This window comes from Ornithodoros turicata, chromosome 7 (assembly GCF_037126465.1).
Source record: "Ornithodoros turicata isolate Travis chromosome 7, ASM3712646v1, whole genome shotgun sequence".
Taxonomy (NCBI): domain Eukaryota; kingdom Metazoa; phylum Arthropoda; class Arachnida; order Ixodida; family Argasidae; genus Ornithodoros; species Ornithodoros turicata.
Window position 1 is genome coordinate 21049766 of NC_088207.1, and position 19325 is coordinate 21069090.

General features: G+C 46.8%; 1 protein-coding gene and 3 long non-coding RNA genes across 4 annotated transcripts; 2 read left to right on the forward strand and 2 right to left on the reverse strand.

Moving 5' to 3' along the window:
- The first annotated feature begins 1227 nt into the window (after positions 1 to 1227).
- LOC135399664 (uncharacterized) lies at positions 1228 to 2521 on the forward strand. Its single transcript, XR_010424378.1, has 2 exons — positions 1228 to 1826; positions 2374 to 2521. It is a non-coding gene; the product is annotated as an uncharacterized LOC135399664 (long non-coding RNA).
- Positions 2522 to 6178: 3657 nt separating this feature from the next.
- On the forward strand, positions 6179 to 10104 carry LOC135400311 (uncharacterized). Its single transcript, XR_010424584.1, has 3 exons — positions 6179 to 6579; positions 6782 to 6924; positions 6977 to 10104. It is a non-coding gene; the product is annotated as an uncharacterized LOC135400311 (long non-coding RNA).
- Positions 8546 to 11834, reverse strand: LOC135400310 (uncharacterized). The gene is made up of 2 exons (XR_010424583.1): positions 10596 to 11834; positions 8546 to 10514 (listed from the first exon to the last, which is right to left on the reverse strand). It is a non-coding gene; the product is annotated as an uncharacterized LOC135400310 (long non-coding RNA).
- Positions 11835 to 15158: 3324 nt separating this feature from the next.
- On the reverse strand, positions 15159 to 17635 carry LOC135400312 (engulfment and cell motility protein 2-like). The gene has a single exon (XM_064632138.1). The coding sequence runs from the start codon at positions 17552 to 17554 to the stop codon at positions 15422 to 15424; it is 2133 nt and encodes a 710-aa protein (XP_064488208.1). The 5' UTR covers positions 17555 to 17635; the 3' UTR covers positions 15159 to 15421.
- Between the last annotated feature and the right edge of the window lie 1690 nt (positions 17636 to 19325).

The following is a 19325-nucleotide window of genomic DNA, read 5'->3' on the forward strand; positions in this document are numbered from 1 at the left end:
GCCAGTGTGATGAGCGCTTCCTAGAAAACAGGCACGCTAAAGGATTTTCGAACAGTGGTTGATGAGGCCCTTGATTTCAGGAAGCCTATGGGCTTCCTAGAGCTGCTCAAGGTGCATAGCGCACGCGCTTTGTGACGCGGAGATTGCAAAGATGGGAGACCTCGTATCGCTGCGTCAAAGACGGGATGCTGGTGATTTTTCTGAACCGGCCTCATTTATCAGTCGCTGTGTACCATTAACCACGAACCGGCTGTCCTGCATAGAAGCGTTTGTAGAGGCGGCTTCTCTGTGGGGGTATCCCAAAATCTAATAGTTAACAACATACAGGTTCAAAGCCCCATCGTTCAAAATCAGAAACTGTCATAGTCTGATACGGGCACCATCTAGAACGCACGCAGTTGAAGATCCACCGGGAGAGCGTGGCGCGGAAGAAGATGGGAGGAAGAAAGGGGAAACAGCAAGAAAGGTGGAGCTGAATAGCAGAGTGGAGAGAGGAACACTTGCCAGTTGCTTTGTGGTTCAAACATGTATTGTAGAGAAAAAAAAGCGAACTTGGTGTTTAACGGTGCATAATGTAATGCCAAAACACGCAGGGCGAAAGAGACAGTTCATTTCTTACTCAGCTACTACTCGCAAAAAAAAAACAAAAAAAACAAGAGCTGGCCATGTGAGGCACCAATCAAACCAGGCACGCAGTAATCGTTCTTGACACCACGCCATCAACGAGTAGTCGAATGCTGCAATACTGCAGCACTACAAAACTTAGTGGCACTATCCTTAGCACTAAGGACAACAGAGTGCGGTGCACCGCTGACCACATACCTCTCCGGCCGCTTCGAGCTATATGAGCCACCCGAATGGCACTTCCACTGTTTCCTGTTGCGTTATGGTGTGATTTTTTAAGGAGCTGAAGTGATTCTATGGAGATTAAAGGGGCACTAGAGTGCAAAAATTTCTCATAAAATTTATTTCTTTATTAAACATGCCACTACCTCAAGACCAACACAAAAGCAACGCAATTCGTCCTTTGCATTCCTCTGTAATTTGTGACACGAAGAAACCGCTGTGTACGCTTACTTTCTCCCCCTCCCTCTCAAGGAGCCCGACAATGCAGGGAGGCCCCTACCTCCCGCGATGATTAGACAAGTCGTTTGGGGAGACCAGTGAGAGCGAGTTCTGCATTGTCGACCTTGAGAAGGTGAGGAAGAGGATGTAGAAACAAGCCTCACGTTCGCGCGCAATGGGCAAGCCAGTTGGCAGTCTTTGCGCTAGAAGCGAAAGTGCACTTTCTGATTCTTTTTTTTTTTTTGCTCATAAATCACGACCGTCACAACCGACGAAGCCCGTTCCTGTTGTCTTAGTGTTAAGGTAACGGCATCTTTCATTCTGCGAGCACAAATCTTTGCACCTTGGTGTTCCCTTTAAAAACCTCTCTCCTATGCAACATGCTAAGCTGGAACTATGGTTCTTGTGCAAGAACAAAGCATGGTATATGCTACTGCACGGCATGGCACGGCACGGTAAACAATTCTGGCGAATTCCACTGGTCCATCTGGAGCAATCACCCGAATCCGCCACAGAGCAACAAAATTCGGCAAGCAGGGACCGAATCTGGACCCATCAGCGACAAACAATCGCTCTGCATCCAATAGCCTGACAGAAGTCGTTCAGCGAATATGGTAACCCCAGCAACTCCGAACGACGTTCCCTGTATTTGCTCAGCCTTGCAAGATGTGGAGGTGACGACAGTGCTCGGTGGGTGTTCCAGTCCAATCCGATGGTCCTCGTCGGAGCAAGAAAGAGCGTTATACCATCTGGTCCCTGTGGTGAGATATCCTTCGTTCACGGTATCCCCGTCTGGCAACGGCGCGCTACTGGACGGCAGTGGAGCTCAAAGTAATAGTCAAAAGGAATGGTCCAATGATGGAACATAATATGTAAACATTTGTTGGCTTAAATTGAAATGTAAATTGAAATAATTAACCGGCCTCGGTGGCTCAGCCGGTAGCGTGTTCGCCTTCTGATCCCAAGATCGCAGGTTCGATCCAAGCCGAGGATGCCAGCAACTTGGTGGCAGAGTACACGTTTCTGAGACACGCCGTCTTCCGCGAGGGACGTTAAATACGGAGTGCCGTTTGATGAGCTTTTATCGCACGTTAAATAACCGTCAGATGGGCAAAAGTAATCCACAGACCGACCACTGTGGCGTCGCTCATGATCTCAGTTGTCTCGCGACATAAACCCCGAATTATTATTCCAAATTGAAATAAGTAATGAACAGTTATCGGTAGTGTTGGTACCCGCTCGCATGTATGTACAGTTTTCGTTGCTGTTCCTTGTGCTCAACTTGACAATCGTTCATGCTTGCTGCAGATTGCTCCAGAAGTGTCGAAGACTTTCACTGGCAGATGCAAGGATGGTGTCCGCCTGCCTTCAGCTCTCCAGTGTGAGAACACGGATACGGCACGTACCAGCGATATAAAATTGGAGGAATGAGAATAAATATAAACAGTCGTGCCCACTCACGTCGATGGTGTTGTTAGTGTAGCGGCCGCTGGCTGCTTTAGGGGTGCCTGTGCCTTCGGGATTCTTCTGGGTCGGCATGGCGTCTGCCGTGTCTGATTGGTGCACGAAATGCCTGAAATTCTCTTCCAGGAAACCGCCCCCAGCCAAGCCCCGAGCACCCCTAGTGACGGAAATCAGCACTGCTCCGTTCCAGCGAATTGCCCCTGATGTCCTAGGTCCGCTACCGCAAACGGACTGTGGCCACAGGTATATCCTTGTTGTCTCCGACTACTGTACTCGCTGGGTGGAGGCCTCTCCCATGTCGTCACAACGCAGCGACGCCATTGCCACTTGCCTCATTGACCACTTCTTCTCCCGTTCGGGCTCCCGGGTTCAATCCATTCTAACCAAGAAAGATCGTTCGAGAGCGCCGTCTTCCGCGACATGTGCTCAATTCTTGAAGACTAGAACGACCGCCTACCACCCTCAGTCTGATGGCCTCGTCGAACGTTTTAACCGCACCCTCTTGGCTATGCTGAGTGCTTACGTGGACGAGAACCAACGAGATTGGGACACCTACCTACCGATGGTAATGATGGCATACCGTTCTAGCGTGCACGACTCCACGGGATACTCTCCCTACTACCTTTTGTTCGGCCGCGAGCCCGTGGTACCGGTAGATGGCATTGTCGACGCGTTCCACCACGCTCACCCTGCAGCACCCGCCGACGTGGAGGCTATTCGACAATCCCTGCAAGCAGCACGTCAAGCGGCAATGTCCAATGATGTCCGGAGCAAATCCCGGCAGAAGACAAACTATGACCGCACGACGGCCGAGGTGAAGTAGTCTGAAGGAGACACTGTTTTGCTCCACAGCCCAGCTGTGCCGCGGGGACAGTCTGCCAAGCTTCGGTTACCATGGCAAGGGCCGTACACTATTCTCAAGAAGTTGCCCAACAATGTCTACCGCTTACAGCACGCCGAGCATCGTAGGAAGCGTCCCGACGTCCATCACAATCTCCTGAAACCCTATCCGGTTGAGTCTCCGGGCTGCACTGCAGACCGCTCGTTGGCTCCGGTGGCTCACCCTTCCTCACCGCACAGCGTCCCGCTCCGCGACGGGAGTTCCGATTGTGACGTTACGCTACCCTGTCATGCTGAGCGCCTTGGGGGTACTCCACCCAATTTGTCCCACGAAGGAAACCTGGCTCTGCAGTGCTTGGACGATACGCAAGATCATGAGACGCCAGTCCCACATCACGCCACTCCTTCGACCGCGCTGGATGACGGGACACCCCCTGTGCTGAGCGATGTCGACCCGACACTGCAAGCTCCGAAGGTCGTCCGTCCGGAGATGTGCCCGAACTGCTAAGCAACGTCGACCCCGACTACGGAAGCTCTGACAAAAGCGTCTCTGAGGATAGTTCTGAAGTCGGAGCCCCTGAAGATCCGTCTGAGGACATAACGGATGATCAATCCGATGACTCCCACGGGAGTTCCGACCGTCGCTGTGTACCAATGCGTTTACGCCCAAGGGCGACCCTGCGACAGCCTCAACGATACCAGGCGAACACTGCTGACACGTTCGCGGGACGCGAACGCTCTTCTGTTGGAGGGGATAATGTAGCGGCCGCTGGCTGCTTTAGGGGTGTCATCACCATCGCCAAGAACTTGGGCGAGACTCTGATGACCTTGAGCTCGCGCAGAGAGCTTTGAGTTCGTTCTTGGAATCTGGACCCATCGTGTGCGGGCCCATTCTGCTAATCATTAAACGCTTGCTTTTGCTCGGACGTTACATTAGTAATTATCCTTTGTTTTAGGCTTTCTGCAGCAGAAGTCCAATGCTAGGTCCTGTTATGACCCCCGAATCATAGTGTTCTTTTTCTCGTGTTCGCCATGTTTTTTCTTAAAGGAACTGTAAAGTGAAATTTGACCCCCCTGTTTCTGTGTGTGACCTGGTAGTGTTTGCCTGTGTGATGCCTCACATAGAGCCTAAGCACTCAAAGCGGGTTAATTATTACACAACATAAATTAGAAAAATTAAATCGGACGGTAGGTTGCGCCCCGTAACAGCTAAAAAAGTCATGATGGGAGTACTCCTGTCACATGATACCTAAGTAATACACAATGAACTTACGACCCGCTACTAATCTCCAATAAACACTACTTTTAGAATCACAAGAATTACCGAGACAATTCTTCAAAATATCGAAGAAACAGTATACCAAAATACCGTCAGCGCGGTCAGCGCCCTCTGTCTTCTCTCCTCCCAACAGTGTTGCCATTTTAGCGGATTTCCCGCCAGATCTGGCGGATTCGACTTGCATCTAGCGGGGAAAAAATGTCTTTAGCGGCTAGCGGAATTTCTGACGGGGTCCTGGATGAATTTAGGGGATTCTAGCGGATTCAGACTTTCGCCGCATTTTGGCTAAAAAGCCCGAAAAATCAATTTATTCCCTACAGTATGCTAACTTCCGAACCGAAACCAGTCACCTGAAATTTGGTATCTGACGGCTGTTTGCGCGCAAAAAGCTCACTTTCGATTCGCTCTCTTTCCTTTGTGGTAGAACCTTTTTGATCTGTTTTGGAGAACACACCACCAATACCTCGGTCAGATGACAACATTTAATGTCTTATATGTTAGGGCCGTAATGTCGCGCCGGACAGAAGCGACTTTGCTCTGTCCTTAGGGCGTGAAATTAAGGCCCTAACTACTAAGGCCTTAAATGCTGCTCTCACCCAGCACAGCATTGTTGACTAGGGGAAATGATGACACATAACCCGAGATTTTGCACCAGAACACGAATTAAAGTTTGTATGGACATCTTGCTCCCTCTTGTGGTAGCCCACAAAGTCTGCCGATTGCTGTTCCCAATGCGATGTGGCTTCGTTTCTCTTCTTCACTAGAGTCTATGGCACTCTTCTAGTTTGTTGAAATGCCAAAAGTGAGTTACACACAAAAGCTTTGCAAGGAATGGCTTCGGGACCCTGTGCTAAGGAACCGTTCAGAACGACGGCAGATTGGACGAAACGGTATATTGCTGGTTCTAGTTCTTCGGTGTAGTGCTGGTGTGAGTCTGTGCTGGGTACGAAGCAGTCATTTCACGTCCGGTCAACAGAAAGTTCGCATCGCCCCGGGGAAAGTCGATCCAGCGCATGAGGCTGAAGGCGGGACAGAGTTTTTTATTGCTGAACACAGTTCAGTGCTGACCGCCGATCATGTCGGGGAACTTTACAAGTCTTTCCCGGACAGTGCGAAAATTCCAGACAAAGGAATAAAAGATGTATCGCTCCAAATGTTCAGCTACCTTGAAGAACGTGCTTTATAGGCACTTCAAGGATGATCTTCATGGCGCCTTCAGCTAGCTGAACTTGATAAAGGACAAGTTGCGCAATAAAATGAAGCCGGACATGGTCAAGACACGGGCTTGAGATGGCACGCGAAGAGCTGCTTCGAGTACGCCCTCCCCGGTACGACGAAGAAGAAATGAACGAGAATGCGAAACACGATCCCGAACATCATAAACAGAGGTGAAATATACATAGATCTCAACGTGTTCATGCACTTTTCAGCGTTAAGCGGATTTTAGCGGCTTCTTCGCAAAATTTAACGGATTCTGGCGGAATCGATTGGCTACTTTGGCGGATCATTCGTCTAGAATGTTGGCAACACTGCCTCCCAACCATATTGCACGGCGACGGCGTTTATTGCGGCCTTGCGAGGTTTGTGTACGCAAAAAAGTTCATTTCGTGCCGAAATTGAACAAAGCTTCACCTGAGACGATGCCAGGTATCTGCTGTAATGTTCGGGGATACACCAAGTGTGCTCTTTGGACAAGGGACGTTGTGTACCACAAGATTCCAATGGAAAATGCACGGAAACGAAAGTTGTTGCAAGCGCTTGGTCAAGACGTTCGTGAGCCACGCCGTATTTGCTCAACCCATTTCTCTGACGACTCGTACGAAATGGTAGCAGCGGATGGTCGAAAACTTCTCACACGGACGGCAGCCCCGACCCCGACACCAGTGTTTCAACATGTGACGTCTGAGGATGCGAACACCAGTGCAGATGAGGTATGTATGTACCGATACACACGAATAATACATATGTGTGGTTCACCTGAAATTCAAATCGATTTTTGTGATGCCTACGCTGCGTAATGTACCAAACGCAATATCCCCCTTCCCCTGGGCAGCCCCGAGCTCTCGCAGGAGAATATAAGTGTCAAATAAATTATGCGCTATAGATACTGACTGCATTCTTCATTCATATCAGCGACACAGGCTTCCATCGTGACTGACAAGAATGTGAAACTCAGAAGTAAAAGGGTGTCAACGCATGATTTACCGTCAACACCTCTCAACCTTTATCCAGTGATGAATTCAACATCTATGGTCCATACACACTCATGCTCACAGGTGGGTCAAGCTCTTGTTTTGTTTAACATTTTAACTTCTGCATGCCTTGCAGGTGCATGATATGACGATATCTTCACCACTGGTGGAACCAGCTGTTGAGTCATTCTGGAAATCTGAAGACAACAGTTTTGAATGGCCTGCTGATACAAGTTTGCAGATACCAAAATATCTTCTACTTTGCAGTGTTGTGCCCTCTGGTTCACCAGACCAGAAGAAGTACATCAAATGTGCATCATATTCAGAACTTCCGGTGCATCTCACAAAGAGGCCACTGATGTTCGCATCACGCTTCTCACCACAAAAGCAGAGTGCCCAAGTGAACACAACAACGTCGGCCAGAAGTCAACAAGATGGCTGCAGGGAACATCCTGCTGTCCTGCACAATCCTTTTCAATGGGACCAGTGTAGCCAAGGTGTGAATTCATAGTGCCTTATGTTTTCACAGATTCAAATGACACCTTGTAGTATTTGCTGTTGACCAGTTCTGTGGTTACTCGAGCTAATTAATATTGAAGTCACCTCAACATACCTCACCTACAACACCTACCAGAAAGGTCGCAGGCTCCATTTCGCGACACAGGTAGGATTATCAACTCACGGTCATGAGAGACTGAAACATCCAAATAATCTTACTGAAACACAAGCTTTCGAATAGAGTCTGTCCTTCATTAGGTATGATACAGACACACATGGTACAGATATTTATACTGATGTACATTAGAGAAAGGGAATAAAGAAGGTAGTGAGGAGGAAATCCAAATTCTTGTTAGAAAGTATTGAGGGCACGAAAAAATAATACAAAACAAGGCACACAGGCATTGCGTAGTTGAATTTTCAGTTACAATACTTCTATCTGCAACAATGACATAAAAGGTACATGTAGTAAAAGGTAAAAAGAACAAGCTTGTACAATTGCAATATGCAAATGCCATGCTCAGGAATGCTTAGTGGCGATGTAGTCCACAAGAGGACCTTGTAACAGAGGGCTAAGATACCGATGAGTTAAGAAAAAGCTCGAACCTGCAATCAAGTGCCGTGCACGTGCTGAGCTAAACCAGTGGATGCAGCGTACTTGTAACCACCTTTACAGGTGTAGTTCCAATTCTGAGGGAAATGCAGAGCTTCTACATAGCATGTGGAGAAGTATGAGCTTACGTATACAAATCAGCTGTCATTCAGGAAACAATGTATAGAAGCTTCGAGATAATGTGTCTAGGTTTGACCTGGCACGCTTTCAACAGCCATGACAGCCATGAGGGGCCATGTTTCGATATAAAGAGCATAGGGAAGACACTTAGCCATGACCATATCTTATCTTCGCAGAGGATGTAGATCACCTCAGGAGTGAAACACCAACAACTTGCAAAGATGTGAGCTACAGTGAAATAGTAGCGGTCTGCAAAAGGCCTGAGCCCGTACCAATGGCTGCAATTGGACTGGTATGAGGGAAAACATGGGAAATTTATAATAAGAAATTGAGAAAGTGTTGCAAAGATGGATGTGCACAGACACAGAAAAGGTCTAAAATTTTTGTCAATGATAGGTATGCCTCTCAAGAGAAGCCACTATTGATTGGCATGACCCCATGTAAGGCCTTCTTATACTGATAAAGTCATGAACGCGAGGTGTTATATTTATGTATTTATTTATTTCTATTTTTCTGGTGCCCATGAATGGCCAGAGGGCCTCCCTAATGGTGCACCATACAGACAGTCAATACAAAGAAATGAATTAAAACGCCATAATTACATACGATAAAACAAAAACAAATACTACGACAAAGACAAAACCATGTAGATGGCGAGACAACAACTGGCCTAGCTTTGGACCCATCATGAAGGAGGCATCGAAGTTGGCGTACGACCCCAAATAGGTCACCACTGAACAGATCAAAAACCCCGGAATGGGAGTTATATACAATCTGAAGCCTCAAAGAAGGCGATTTCTTGTAACTGTTACCACATACATAAAATGTTTTGTGGGTTCTAGTGTTGCAATGTGGAACGTAGAAATGGACCCTTGATACGATCGCAGCTGAATCGGTATATATCTATATCAATATATAAATCAATTATAGGCAAGGTGATAGCCTATGTTCTCTTAGAGCTTATGGACTGGAACGTGTTTGCGGCAAACACCTGTGCACTGCACAGAATAAAAAAAAAGCATACATACATTGCGTTACTGGTTGGTGTGAAGTAGCACTTGCAAATTGATATGAATACAGTATGGGGATATAGTCACTGAGGGTCCGAAGTTGGGGAAGTCGGTACATGACAAGTTCACACCACCGCAGCCAGAAACAGGGGAGTTTCGAGTCTCAGCTAGAAAAAATGCGGGTTGGGGGTTATCCCGAGGATCTACTCATCTCTGTGGCAGAGTGCCTTGTTCGGAAATGTAAGGGCTTACCGAAGCTTGGTGGGAGCCGGGTGGAGGGTAGACCGGTCTCAATTCCCTATTTTCACGGACTTGCACATAACATAAAGAAAGTAGGTGTCAGACATAATGTTCCTGTTTTGATCTCAGCCCCTTGCAAGTTGTATAGTCTTTGCCCTAAGGTGAACAAGCGACAAAAAAGACATGTGTGTAACACCAAACACAAAAACAGATGGGTTGATTGCCGCCAGTGTGTGGTTTATTGTATTCCGCTATCCTGTGGAAGAGTGTACATCGGCCAGACGGGCAGGTGTATCAATACTAGGTTACGTGAGCACGCGACGTTGTTGAAAGGGATGCCACCGTCGGGCCACTTGGCATTCCACTGCGATAGATGTGGATGCTCGCCTGCCTTTGATAAAACCTCAATAGAAATTAATCTCCGATCACAGCAGGATCGAGAGATATACGAAGCATTCTTGATTGAGGAAAAAGGAGAAAAATGTGTCAGCGCTCCCTCTATCGCCCTCATACAGGAGGAATTTTGTTATCTAAAAAAATAGGTCAGATACATAGGGGAACAGGTGCCTGCTCTGGTATTTAAGAGTGTATGTGTGTTCAACAGTAAAGTAGTCGTGAGTTGCAGTTCGTCCTGTTTTGTGTGTGCCTTTTGTCTGTGTTTCTGGCTGCGGTGGTGTGAACCAATATGGGGATGTTCTCCTTCATTGTTTGCTTGTTTACTGCTATCTCTTGTATGCTCATTCATAAACACAGTGATCAATAAAGCAACATTACAAGCCTTGATGTCTGTAGAATGTATTTTACTGTGTAACGGCTGTCTGGTTATTCCAGAAGGGTATATGGCAGACCTCTATTGTTCATGAAAGGGATACTGTTGTGATAAAGCAGTGTTCACGATCAAACCATCCAGTGTACTGCTGTCAAGATGGGAGGCATTTAATGCTGCCTTCAAGCACCTGAAAGAAAATTGAGAGCTTCATCTCAGTGAAAGCAAACAGACATATACATGGTCAGACAGCACCTACTGCATCACACGTCAAAAAGGCAAAAACCTTTGTATGCCTCAGAAGGAAAGTTTTCCCTTATGGCATGTACAGCACATGCTTCGAGGACTTTTCTGCAGTGCTTTCAGCTTTCCTAATGGTCCCCAGAGCCACCTGGTAAACTGTTTATAGGCAACGTACCAAAACTTCCTGCATGTATCATGGACAACGTAAAATTATGATATGTAACTTAACTAATAACAAATCGAAGGCACACATGGATGAACTCACTTGTTCACTTTGCTGTTCCTCTTAACAGCGTACTCGTCGCTTCCTCTCACGTAGCAGAGGATACCTGGAGCAACTCAGTCTTCAATCACAGTATTTTAAAGTACAGATTTCTTGAAATGCAACCGCTGTGCTGCTTCAGTAACGTCTCATTTCGCGGCAACAAAGGCATTCTTCTGCCGTCGGCATCAGCATGCATCTGCCACAAGGACACCTGAACCGAAAGAGCAATGCCATATTTCCGCTGCGAGGTTCTCAACATTTTCATTACACATGAAGAGTGTTTCCCACGGCGGCTAGGTGACTGCTATGACGGTAATTCATCCTCCGTCGACGATTCTGCGGATGATGTCGTGTCATACTGCGTCTACCGCGTGCACTCGTACGAACAACCGTTTTGCGGGCGTGACTGCTGGACTATCGCAAGCTCGAGGGCATTCAAGTTTGGAAAAATCAACATCACACGACGTGGACCTCAAAACAACAATACGCCTTCGCCACAGACCGGGAGGCGGATTAGAAAAGCGAGACTAGCCGTAGCCGACACGAGCCAACCCAGTGTTGTGTCTGAGGGAGTACTTAGCTTTGCGCTCGAATGCAATCTTTGAAATTCGATTACTCAAAGAAAGAAGGGATTTAAAAAGAAATATTTCGTAACTGAGATGTACTCTTCCTAGGCTTTCATAAAATCATAAGATAACCCTGGGTTGAAATTCACTTTACAGTTCCTTTAAAGCACCACCACGGGCTAAATCACGTGTCTTCAGAATACTTCTAAAATTATGTTACTGAAATCAGCTTGCCTCACTTTACATTCCTGCAAAATATCTTTGCTCTACGTGGAGCGAAAGTTGGAGAAAAGTTAATTTTTATTTTTGACCAATCTGACGACATGTAATGCTCAGACGGAGCGCCCGGCTCTCACCTGGCAACGTTGTTGCCCTTCGCGTCTTCCGGGGGGGCTCACTTTTTGCATCTCGCTGCGGAGGTGGAGCGGAGGAGGAGCGTGGCTCGGCTCTATCACGTGACATTTCCTCCCCACCCTTCGAGGAAGAAACATCTCTCCCATTTCCCCCCTCTTTGGATCAGCGTTACGTGACTTCTCCACCACGTGTCCCTCCCCGGACTCCGGCATCGTTGCAAGGAGACGAGCGCTCTCTCCAGAACGTCACTGCTATTTGTGTGGAACACGTGACGTCACCTGCTCCTCGCGTCATCGAAACTCTGGGGGGGGGGGGGGGGGGGGGGTCAGCAGATCTTCAAAAATTGATAGAATGCACAACGTTCGCAAGCAGGATTGAAATTTCGCGTACAGGATCCTTGAGGTACCTTCGTTTAATGGACTAAATAAAATAAGCGCCACACAAAAACACAAAATAAAAATAGAAGTGCTACTGAAGACTAAACCTTGTGTCTTGACACACCGTCTAATTTATGGCATAGAAATCCACATGTTTCACATAGTAATCTCGTCTCGTCGTAGTCTCGTCGTCGGTAATGTAATTTCTAATTTTGAGAAATACGGCTTATGATGACCCTCTCCAGATCCGTGGTGACCGCACCCTGGGTACGTGGTTACCGCACACAAGGCCATTTGTGGACCACTTTCTTTCCTCGCACCTTTGAGTCCCAGCACCCAATAACACTCACCGTAAAGTCTAACTACAGAATAGTCTTTCTAGCGACGCCATACTAGTGCATCAATGAAGGGCAGGGATGGCGCAGATATAGGCAGCGTCTGACTTTAGTTTACGCCATCTCTCCTTCGGCTATGTCTCACGAGGAGCCTCTAAAGCTCTAGAAGCCTCGCTGGCACAGATAGCCCCTCTGCTTCACGAGCATGCCGGGACGTACTTCATTTTGATTCCCATTCCATACCAGGTTCTGATAAAGCTGAAGTGATTCCGGAATCATTCAGACTCCTGAATGGGAACTCCGCAGCCCGATCGCAGGGTAATTCGCTTAGGTCCATTCGTCAGAAGTTCGGCCGTACAGGGACATACGAATTCGTCGCGTGTGGCTGTTCGTCACGGGCATAGTTGTCCACTAAGAATATTCTATTGAAAACTGCATGATGGGACAATGCGCAGTCCACGACAACATCGCCTTTCAAAAATACTTCTGCTCTCGCAACTCAAGGAAGAGCAGGCCCACAGTGTCGTCCTCCCCACGGCGGAGATTCGAACGCGAATTTGAAGGACCTGATACAGTCGAATAATGTAGAGGGCTGAGTCTAGATCCACTTGGCAAAAGTAACAACAAAACTGTAAAGCTTCAGTGTTTTACAGTTTTGTTGTTACAGGGACCTGATACCTTACGTGTAACATCACGGCACCATTATTATTATTTTTGTATGGACAAAGATTATACAGGGTGTCTTTTTTTTTTCGATACAGATTTTTCATTTTAAAAAAAACTATAAGCGCTATAGACATGCTGTTTTCACTTCTATCATCTCTGGGCCGGCGGACGTTTTTGGCCATATGTTTCTGAACCGTCAAATGACTAATTACCATTAACAGCATTTTCTGTTAATCTTTTTCCAGGACGCAGGAGGCGACAGTGTGCTCTTTCAACCCTCTGACATTGGGGGTGAAGGAAAGACGGGTCTCCGAAGATGCGCAATGAACAAAATAAAGAAAAAAACGATGTTCCTTCACGAATTTTTTGCGGACGCTCTATCGAACGGATTTTTGTTCTCAAAAGGGCTGCGATATCGGGTCACCGAAGGGAACAGATGTTCTTATTGGGACAACTTCGCAGTTTTTATAATTAAAAAGTTAATTAACGATCTTGAGGTAATTAGTCATTTGACGGTTAACCAACATGTGGCCAAGAACGTTCGCCGGCGTTGAGGTGATAGAAGTGAAAACAGCATGTCTATAGCCCTTATAGTTTTTTGAAATGAAAAATCTGCATCGAAAAAAAAAAAGACACTGTATACAGGGTGTTTCAGTTAAATCCCCGGGCTAAATAATTCGCGAACCGGTGCACCAATCGAATAACTTTCTTTTTTACAAGTATCTGTCCAATACCGCCTACAAGATGCGCACCGCGTGAATGGGCGGGAGGCGCTCATTATTTAAATAAAAATGCAAATGAGTTTTGTAAAAAAGCGTAACTTCTAAAGCAGGGCGCTGTCGGTATTAAAATGGGTACTACCCCTTTTGGGACCTTCAGTGGACACCTTTCAGAGAAAAATCTGCCACCGAAGCGCGTCATTTGTTGCAGTAATTAATTGGTTTCGGTTTACGTATTTTTGTCGCGGCTGGTCGCGGCGAAGCGCAAAAAGACGCTCTTTCACTCCCTTATCCATCAATGAATTACGTCCTTACACCAATGAATTACACCAATGAATTACGTCCTTTTGCGCTTCGCCGCGACCAGCCGCGACAAAAATACGTAAACCGAAACCAATTAATTACTGCAACAAATGACCCGCTTCGGTGGCAGATTTTTCTCTGAAAGGTGTCCACTGAAGGTCCCAAAAGGTGTAGTACCCATTTTAATACCGACAGCGCCCTGCTTTAGAAGTTACGCTTTTTTACGAAACTCATTTGCATTTTTCTTTAAATAATGAGCGCCTCCCGCTCATTCACGCGGTGCGCATCTTGTAGGCGGTATTGGACAGATACTTGTAAAAAAGAAAGTTATTCGATTGGTGCACCCGTTCGCGAATTATTTAGCCCGGGGATTTAACTGAAACACCCTGTATACGCGTGTATACAGCTGTATGGCGGGCTAGAGGCTGTGTTCAGTGCTGTATCTTCGTCTTCTTTGTATACGCCCTTGTCTTTGTCCCCACATTAAGAGTTTTATAGATTTTAAGGAATGTGTGAGCATTTTTGTAAAAAAATAATTCCGAGTATAGCTGTGCAACCTTTGGTACTCGCGGCTGAAATACAGCGACAACTGTGTCGCTACGCATTGCGGGCAGACTTTAACATGATTCTTTCTCTGCGTTTGAGAGTTCTTAACATATTATATGTAAATATTTCGAAATTATATCTTACCAATGCAATACGAGCTGTTCGCCTTTCTGCATTCCGCGCCTTCCTCGCAGCAATCAGGTCTGCACTAAAAACCTGCCTCTGGCGAAACTCCCGGCATATTCTGCCTTCCGTTCCCGCCACCTGCATCACGACACCTCACGTGATACCCAACGTGGTGAGCATCACGCCACCTTCGCAGATCAAGCTCCGTCCGTGACTCTACGCGCCGCGATGACAGGGACACACTGCGCACGCACGCTATATGCGATGCTTAACTCCGCGCATATACAGTTGCCGCTGTAATATACACCACTATAGAGATGCTAAGCTTCTCGGTTCAACGTGTTACTCCCTGCAGCTCACGAAATGTGCAACGCATCGCGGTGACGCGCTGACCTACGCTTTATACCAGCTTCTATTCCAGAATCGCGCGCGACACGCCGCAGCAGCTACCCCACTGCGAGCTACCCCACGACGGACGCGTGCGGCTTCAATCCTTTTCACATGGTTGACGGGGCGTCTCCCTTGTTGAGGATGGCTGCTGTGACTAGAGTAAAAGAAAAAAGAAAGAAAACACATTCCAGGGTGATCTTTAGACGACTGAAAATAGGGTACACCACGCACTCTCAATCCCACAAGACTGCAGCACCCCGTACATTCGAACACTAACGTTCACTCGAACCATGATGTTCATTCACGTCATGGTGCATAGCATGAATGTTCCGATCCTGACCCAAAGCATCTTCTACGCGGTAGCATTGGAACTTGGACCTGAAGAAACGTCTCACTGTTTCCTTGTGGCGCTTCATTTTATCCGTTGATATCAATGGCAGACTTTCAAATATGAAAATCATAGTTTTCTGGACTAGGAGGAATAGGAGGCGCCACTTCCGGAATGCTCAGTCCTTCTGTCTCAAGCAGCCTCAATTTAATCTCCATGTGCAACAGCGTCTCCAAGTCCCTCTGGGTCTCCTCACTGGTCATGGGACGTCCGATCAGAGCATTCAGTCCATCTATCCAGTACTGGAACACAACTTCGTTTGGCGCCACAAAGTTCAGCGGGGGCTCTTCGTAACGAGGAACAATCGAGAAGGCCAGGTCGGTGATGGCCTTGTTGCCTTTCCGAGCATGGGGACAGTCCGCCCCGGTGTATAATCCTGCTATTTCTGAAACCATCTGGCTGTGTTGCAGCTCTTCGAGTATCGGCTCGTCGTCGGCAGCGCATTCGCCATAGTGAAGATATTTGTGATTGTGAGAGAGCATCGCGTAACAGTACTTGTCCTTCAGCCTCTGGCCCTTTTGTGTGTAGCGTTGAAACATGGTTCCCCTGCAGAGAAAGTTCAGCCTGTTCGTCTCAACCAGCTCCATGACATCGGGCACGAGCGATCGGCGCAGTTGACGCACGGCCGCAGACTGACTTTCCCATTCTTCCCTCTCTGCTCTTTCCTTCTGCAGCTCGCTGACAACTACCGAGTAGGGCATCTGCCATAAGGACCTCCTGAAGTCCTGGATCGTTGGACTGTTCTGCTCGCTTTTTAGAGTACGGATGATTTGTTCGCGAACGATGCCGAACACCTTGTCGATGTCTTCCGTCGTCGCCCTCATTTCGCACCAGGTCTTGAAGACGAGCTTCATTCCCACAATGAAGAGTTCTTCTAAAAAGTAGCGAGTGGAAAAGAACATGGGGTAGAAGACTCCCTGATCCGCCACGGTTTCTCCGATGTGGAAGAGGTTGCAGAGGAGTTCGGCGAGCTTGATGCTGCTGGCAGCGAGGGGGCAGCTGTGTTCCTGCGACGAACTACTGTTCTCCTGTACCAGTCTCGAGAAACTCGAGCTATCGTGCTCCGCGAAATATGCGAGAGAATGTAATGCTAATTTTCCGCATGGCTTCATAAAGTCCTTGATTGGCGCCGCAGTGTACCTGATCCCAAGCGTCTTGAATTCAGCCGAGAAGCGATTCGAAGAACGGTTTCCGGGTGCTTCTTGGTCGTCTGGATCAATGTCGAACCCATACTTCAGCAGCAACTTGATCTTTTGCTCGTGACTCGTGTCTTTCAAATCAAACACCGAAGTTCTCATTTCTTGGTACAAGTTCAGGAGGAGAGACTGCATCACGAATAGTTGGTGGGCCAGCTCAATATCCACTTGAGTCATGTGAGATAAACGGTGCCATATCATGTTCTTAAGCCCGAATTTTAATATGAGCCCTTCTAGAGCACGCTGTCCCGCGTGCTCTGCTCTTTTGAACACAATGTTCAAAAGCGCGAGCGCGTTTTTCAGCACGGGTATCGAACCGTTTCCTACAAAGTTGACGTAATTTCCAAAGGGCATCGTCGTATGTATAACGGTGTAGAGATCGAAGCGTTGCGTGGCTGCCGACTCCAATATGGACAGTGACGTCTCAACGGTCATGTTATCGATATGAGAAGAAGAACTCACGTGTCTTATCAGCCGGGTCACGAACTTCTCACTCACAATATCCCACGAGAGAATGTTATGATCCATAAGGCCCTCAAAGCACTGCAAAGCCTTGCCCATTATCTTGCCTCTAAAAAATCCATTTTCCATGGCACTTACGAGCAGCTTGTGCCCGTTGTTGCTGGTGAACTCTCTGGCGAAGACTGGGTCAGTCACCCGTTCGTGCAACATACCCAAAGCCAAAGCTTTACCGTCCATGGCACCAAAGCTGAGTTTCTCAATGATTTCCTGCCGCACCTTGGATGGAGAGCGTGTGAGCTGAAGCAGGTCGCCATTCTTGATGTCTTGCTTCCTCGACTCGACGATGTATCCAGTCTTGCGATCCGCAAACGCGAGAGCATAATCTTGCGCATTCGTAATTCCTTCTCGTCTGCAAAGGTCTTCGACGAAATCCGCTAAGGGGGCGCTCAGGTCCACCTCCAAAAGTTCAGCGTCGCGGTCCGGTATCTTGACGCCGATCTTAATGGTTGTCCCGTTTTTCATCGTCGACATGATGCTGCTGTTTCAACGAAACACGTACATGCAGAGAGCGTCGCAAGCGACGTCATCTGTCGCGCGTGTTTGTGAGATGATAAAGCAGTGTATGTGGACGGGTATCGCGGCATGGCTGTGATAACACGAGCGGACTTTGCGTTGCGTGGAATCGCGTAGATTATTAACGCTGGCGCGACGAACGGCGTCGAAGTCACGCTCCAAAAATGAGGTTTTGTGTTACGGGACGCTGCTACATAAGCTTTCACAACACACCGTCCGGCCAGACGGTTTTGTGTTACGGCTGTGATTGCAGTGCACTTAGGTAGTTTCCCGCACACTACTGCAAACGTATTTTTATTCGCGATGTACTAACTTTCGTGAATCTCGCGACCGCTAAAAAATCGCGAAAAATTTTACTCGCGAACACAGCTTGACATTGATCCCGCGGAAGTAAACAGACCTGATATCGCGAAATTTAATACTCGCTCCCAAATAGGATTCGCGAAAATTAATACATCGCGAATAAAAATACGTTTGCAGTATTTTAAGCTACATGTCGCACACATGTGTGCACTTACGGCGCTGAAGAAGGCAAAGCAACGGTAAAAACAGCATTCCCACTTCGTCTGACGCGAGTCACCCGTCCCGCCTCCATAATCCGATAATCCGGATTAGGCGAAATTGGATGTATAACCTGTAACCCGCGACGGTTGACAAACATAACAAATATAACTCACCGGGTTTGCTTTTTACCACAGAAGTTCCAAATGATGTAAAAATTCAAATTTTTAGACTTAATGCTTTTTTTAATTATACTTGTTGGAAATATAGACAAAAGTCAAAAACCAGTTCTACCGTATAGATCAAACTGCTCAGAAACTGTGTAGTCAGCAAATTTATTGGGAGCTATAAAAACGCTTTGAATAAGTATTGCGAACGCAAGATGAATGAAAGTTTTTTTCCAAACAGATCAATAGATTTAAAAGCCCAGGTTATCATGACTCGTATATCTATGACATATCCCGTTAGGGTATTCAGAGACTTAAACCAAAGAAAACAAAAAAAGCACTCAGGAAATATTTTTAAAAATATAGCAGTCGTGCCATACGTACATACCGCGCCCCACCATCTAAAAAAAATCGCAGGAAAATATGGGGTTCAATTATTTTTTTTGAAAAGGGAATTTGTTTGACGTAAAAAACGAGAATTAGCCGAGGCAGGCCGCAAATATGGACGACACAAACACGTAAACCTCGAACGCACAGAACGTAAATTTATTTTTATTTATTCTTTTTTATTTTTCATTTGTATTTTTCTGAACTCGTTGCCTTGTAAAGTTTATGACGTACTACCGCATGGAAAACTTCGATTGTCAAAGCAAGCATACTAATAGATACATACAATGTAGAAAAAACAAATGTTTATGAAATTCATTTCGCTTGTGGTAAAGCATCGGCATAATCACTTGTCGCGTAGGACAGCCGAACATAATAGATGTAACAAGATAATCCTCAAAGTAAAAATGCACGAGCACTTAAATATTGCCTGAATTGTGTTCCTTCGTTCGAGAAAACAGAAATTGCTAATAGATCTATTCACGATTTCTGTTTTCTCCAACAAAGGAACACAATTCAGGCAATATTTAATTCAGGCTAGGGCCAGTTTGCACTATTGTTCGAGGAAGCCAAGCAGATAAAAAACGCAACAAGAAAAATGCATAATTCAGACGTCCATTTTCTACTCTGATAAAATTCACAGTTGTTGAAAGTTCAGCGCTGTGTGCTATGGT